Source organism: Spermophilus citellus, assembly GCF_964194105.1.
Source record: "Spermophilus citellus genome assembly, chromosome: X".
In the NCBI taxonomy this organism is placed as follows: Eukaryota; Metazoa; Chordata; class Mammalia; order Rodentia; family Sciuridae; genus Spermophilus; species Spermophilus citellus.
In genome coordinates, this window is record NC_138190.1 from 68,361,966 (window position 1) to 68,367,101 (window position 5,136).

Genomic DNA, 5,136 nt, shown 5'->3' on the forward strand with positions numbered 1-5,136 from the left:
AAAGAAATACTATTAAATATTTATTAAAATATTCTATTTATTAAAATGTATTCTATTGATTATATAATCATCTGTAAGTGGGATTTACACCAGTCACACTTTGCACTCTTCTTGAAGGCAAGGATCTTGTCCCATTCATGTCTAAATTCCCACGACTCAGCGCAGAACCACGCCCACCTGAGAAGCTCGGCACACGTGGGAAGAGGAAGGGCAGGACCGGGCGGTGGTGGGGGAGGGCCAAAATTGCTCTCAGGCAGGACGCTCCTTCGGCGGTCGTTCCCATGCTTGGAACCTCTGACCTCCCACCACCAGGTGGCAAAAGAGTTCTGGCACGCCAGGAAAGTTTTGCGTTGGGCGGAGCGTTCGAGGCTCCGGCGCGCGCAGCCTCCGACCCCAATTTCTTCGCGCACCGGAAGAAGGCGGGCCTCTTTCCGTGCCTAGAGCAGCCATGGTAAGGCAGGGATTTTGCGAGCTCTTGGGACGAATCGGCCTCCATCCTCCCGAGGCCAGGGTTGCCCGGGTCTTTGGAACTCCTGCAGAGGATGGCCCAGCTGAGGCGAAGGGAGCACAGCCTCTTGGGTTGGCTGGGGCTGGATCCAGGGCGAGGGCGAACGCGAACGGCAGCCCAAGGCAGGGTTGGGGGGGGGCATCTGGTGCTGCCGGCGGGAAGGCCTGGGCCTCTTTCCCAGACACGATCTTCCAACCCCGGGAGAAGCAGCTTTCCTCCTGGGCCTGACATGGGGGTGGACTGGGAGCACCGACGGCGAGCCCGGGGCTAGTGGGCCCGGTGTCTGCCTGGTGGAGAAGGGTTTCTTTCGTCCTTGTCCTTTTGGCATGGCCTGACGTTACGTCGTGTGGCCGGTAAGCATCAGTATAGAGCATCAAAAAGGCTTCCTTCTCTTTTTTAAAGTGAAAGTATCAGCTCTTGGCTTTAGTTTGCAAAGGACTAGCACACGTGGTCATGCAGAGGTCAAGTTACTCTTGCACAGGACACTTAAACAGATGATTATACGTGAAAACTTCATTGTTTGACAGAAGCACAGATGGCATTCTGGGCCATTTTTGTTGTGTCTGGCAGTGTGCCTTGAAGTTCAAATCTGGCCATTTCACCCAGTAGAACCTAATCTTCGTAAGCAGGCATGCTTTTAAAGTAGCAACATGAAAGTAACGGGTACCATTCTGAAAAATAGTAATCAATAAATGTTTCCTGTACAGTGAGAAAGCTGGTTGCAGCTTATGGTATTTTGATGTGCATGCCATGTGTGCCTTTCTTCATTGTTAATCATCCCTGTGTTTTTAATATTGCCCACATTCTGCTGAAGAGGGACTTGAAAGTCAGTTCTTTGAAAGAAGTTACACATTAGGTTTTATAATCTGTTGAAAAACCTGAAATCAGTTAACGGCATTGCAATTTAAAACTTTCCTTCAGGCTCGTGGTCCCAAGAAGCATCTGAAGCGGGTGGCAGCTCCAAAGCATTGGATGCTGGATAAATTGACTGGTGTGTTTGTAAGTATCCTCACATTGTATCTTAAGGGGCATACTAGTTATACCTCTCTCTTTGTGTTGGGCTATGCTGTTGAAGGCCCTAACCTATTTACTTGCACCCCTTCACTCAACACATTCTTGCCTCGTTTGTTCCATGTGCCACACAATACACTTAAATGGACTCAGGTCTTAAATGTTAATTATTGGTGGCCCTGGTCCTTTAAGGAGAAAATGCTGCAAAATAGTTTTGTAAGCTTTAAGTACCTCCTGTGTAAGTAACAAAGTTGGGGAACAATGACAATTTCGTGTTTCCTTAATGGATTTCAGGACCAGAGGTAGATTTGAGTGAATCCTAAGTGACTATTCTAAAATTACTGTTTTCAATTTTACAGGCTCCTCGTCCATCCACTGGTCCCCACAAGCTGAGAGAATGTCTTCCTCTCATCATTTTTCTAAGGAACAGACTTAAGTATGCCCTGACAGGAGATGAAGTAAAAAAGATTTGCATGCAGCGTTTCATCAAGATTGATGGGAAAGTCCGAACCGATATAACCTACCCTGCCGGTTTTATGGGTAAGCAGGAGGCCTTTATTAGCAGACCCTTTTGATTAATCTCCCTCTTCTACATGGCAGTTGGTAGGAATAGCAGTGGGCTTTTCTGGTTTCCTGTGATGATATGCCTGGGAATTGGGAGAAGTTTGGCTTGCCTAACAGTTATACCAGAGAAAGTAGAAAATGGGCTACACCCTGGAAATTCTTATATAAAATAAATACTCTGGGGCAGCAAATGATGAATTGCTTCTCAAAACCAAATTTTATTTTGCTTTGAATTTTACCTAGGATCATTAAAAAAAAAAAACAGTTTTTTTGTTTTGTTGTTTTTCTGGTATGAAGAACAAAACCAGGGTCTCATGCATGCTAGTCAAGCACTCTATCAAAGCTATGTCCCCAGCCTGGTTTTGTCTTTTCTGGAATTGTGGTTGCTCTGTGTGGGGCTGGGGGGGGTCACAATAGTAACCTTTGTCACTCTTTGGTATCAGATGTCATCAGCATTGATAAGACTGGAGAGAATTTCCGTCTGATCTATGACACCAAGGGTCGTTTTGCTGTTCATCGCATTACACCTGAGGAGGCCAAGGTAATTATTGGCAGCAGACTGGGTCTTCATTCTAGCTTTACTTTGGGGGAGAGGAAGGTGGTGGTGGAGACTGATAGTCCTTGATTATTTAATTCAGTTTTCTCCAGTAGTCAGGGCTTCTTAGATTATTGGCTATGAATGAAAGTTAATTTAATTGAATGATGCCTTGTTATCTGCAGGATGTCAGAGTGAACAAAATTGAAATGCTTTGTGGAATATTTGTTGATTAGATGAATTGGTGATGCAGTTGCTGTTTGTGAAGCAAAACTCAGTTGTGGTATAGAGGGAGCCATTAAGAAAGACATGAGTTTAGGAGAGATCAGGGTGAGTTGGAAAGAATTATTCCCGGGACCCAGAAGACTTGAAGAGCTTGAGGAAAAGAGTAGGGTTTATATCAGAGGAGATCAATGGTGTTAGACATTGGACCAACTCTTTTAATTTTTTCTTTTTTAGAATATATGTTTCTATCTTTATTTTTATGTGGTGCTAAGGAACAAACCCAGTGCCTCACGTGTGTGGGGGGGGCAGATGCTCTACCGCTGAGCCATAGCCCACTCTTTAATTTTAATGTCCTTGTTTGGAAAGATGCAGGGCCCTTCAGTGTCTTGGGCTTTTACATGGAGGTGATGGCATTGATAAGAGGAAGATAAATGTTAGGAGCAGTGTGCATCATACTTTCATGAAAGGAAGATAGAAAAGTCAGACCCACAGTTATTCTGCTGTAGGCCCTGTGTAGGATTGTTGGCTTTGGGCTACTAATTGCATTTCCATGACAGTGACTTGGAAAGAACAATTTCATCCCCCCTGGAACATAGTATATGTGAGCTGAACTAAATATGGCTAACTCTTTTGCATTTCTAGTACAAGTTGTGCAAAGTGAGAAAGATATTTGTGGGCACAAAAGGAATCCCTCATCTGGTGACTCATGATGCTCGAACCATTCGATACCCTGATCCCCTAATCAAGGTGAATGATACCATTCAGATTGATTTGGAGACTGGCAAGATTACTGACTTCATCAAGTTTGACACTGGTAAGCATCCTCTGGGCATCTTTGAAGGCTAGGTATAAGGTCCCCCCCCCCCCCCAATTCTAAGTTCAATTGAGCATTTGATTGCTGGGTTTTTTAGCCATCTGCCCCTGGCCCCAACAATCCTTCTATCTTGGCCTCCCAGGCTGCTGGGGTTACAGCTTATACTACCATGACTCCCATTTTTATAGTATCTTTACTTTTGAGAATATTTGGAGTGGCTGAGGCAAGATCTTTTATAAAAGACCTTCTCAGGCCTGTGCTGGGTGCTTCCAAAAGTCCCCTGTGGGAGGGTTGGGCAGGAAATCTTGACAATAAAGTGAACCACCCTGGTATTAGTAAGAGAACGAGTTTACACAGTGTCTTACTTGTCCCTAACTAGGTAACTTGTGTATGGTGACCGGAGGTGCTAACTTGGGAAGAATCGGTGTGATTACCAACAGAGAGAGACATCCTGGCTCTTTTGATGTGGTTCATGTGAAAGATGCCAATGGCAACAGCTTTGCCACCCGGCTCTCCAACATTTTTGTTATTGGCAAAGTAAGTCTAGATTATCCTTCTCTTCCAGCCTCCATGGAAATGTAAATGTAGATATTGCTGGACTAGCAATGCCTGGCTGGGCTCCTTCCTGGCAGGCCTTGGTCAAACCTAGGCTTTTTCAGTGTCACAGAACCATGAAGGGGAAACTGATCACTTTGAGTAGTGACCTGGTGCCATAATGAAATGAATATAACTTATGTCTTTAAATTTATTTGTAGCTGTTGTCTCCTTGGAAATTAGTGATGAGTTTTAGGTACTGCTTTGACTTAAATATTGTCTACTATGTGTAATAAGTTTTGAGATATTCATTGTGAAGGGGGGTTATCCACATCTGTATGCGTGGGCAGCATATTGAACAGATGACTTACCAACCCAAGAAAGCAGTGGGAATTTCTGATAAACTAGCATCTCTGAGTCTTAAGACTGCCTAGCTGATGGCCAGTGCCTTCACCAACAGGCTTCAGTTCCATTAAATAAGATGGATGTTTTGATTTTTTTTTTTTTTCTCTCCCAAACCAGGGCAACAAACCATGGATTTCTCTTCCCCGAGGAAAAGGAATCCGACTCACCATTGCTGAAGAGAGAGACAAGAGACTGGCTGCCAAACAGAGCAGTGGGTGAAATAAATGGTCTATAGGTGATATGCCTAGAGAGTAGAGGTCTTTGTACTTAATTAAAGAAAATATAGCAGGATGAATTGATTTTTGGCTTTTGTGTTATTTTTTTCATTTGTATGTATGTGTTTTTACAACTAGCTATTTTACTTTATAACATTAAAAATGACTGAATTTTCAGTTAAGGCAGTCTCTGATCTGAAACTTCTTGTGCCTTAAAGACCACCAAATTTAAGGGGGCAGCAAGTAGGTGTGCCAAGAAAGTCGAGAACCTTATGTAACTAATGGGCTCTCTATAAAGTCCATCAACAACAAAATTTTTTTAAAA

At 43.8% G+C, this 5,136-nt stretch overlaps 1 protein-coding gene across 1 annotated transcript; it reads left to right on the top strand.

Annotated features, from left to right (window-relative positions):
• Positions 1-401: 401 nt before the first annotated feature.
• On the top strand, positions 402-4,895 carry RPS4X (ribosomal protein S4 X-linked). The gene is made up of 7 exons (XM_081276975.1): positions 402-451; positions 1,430-1,507; positions 1,879-2,059; positions 2,527-2,624; positions 3,486-3,657; positions 4,037-4,194; positions 4,714-4,895. The coding sequence occupies exons 1-7, from the start codon at positions 449-451 to the stop codon at positions 4,813-4,815; spliced, it is 792 nt and encodes a 263-aa protein (XP_081133101.1). The 5' UTR covers positions 402-448; the 3' UTR covers positions 4,816-4,895.
• Positions 4,896-5,136: the final 241 nt, after the last annotated feature.

Excerpts from the sequence above, each read along its gene's own strand:
- RPS4X (XM_081276975.1), top strand. Across the intron at positions 1,508-1,878 it reads ATAAATTGACTGGTGTGTTT|GCTCCTCGTCCATCCACTGG; the intron begins GTAAGTATCCTC and ends TCAATTTTACAG. Across the intron at positions 4,195-4,713 it reads ACATTTTTGTTATTGGCAAA|GGCAACAAACCATGGATTTC; the intron begins GTAAGTCTAGAT and ends CTCCCAAACCAG.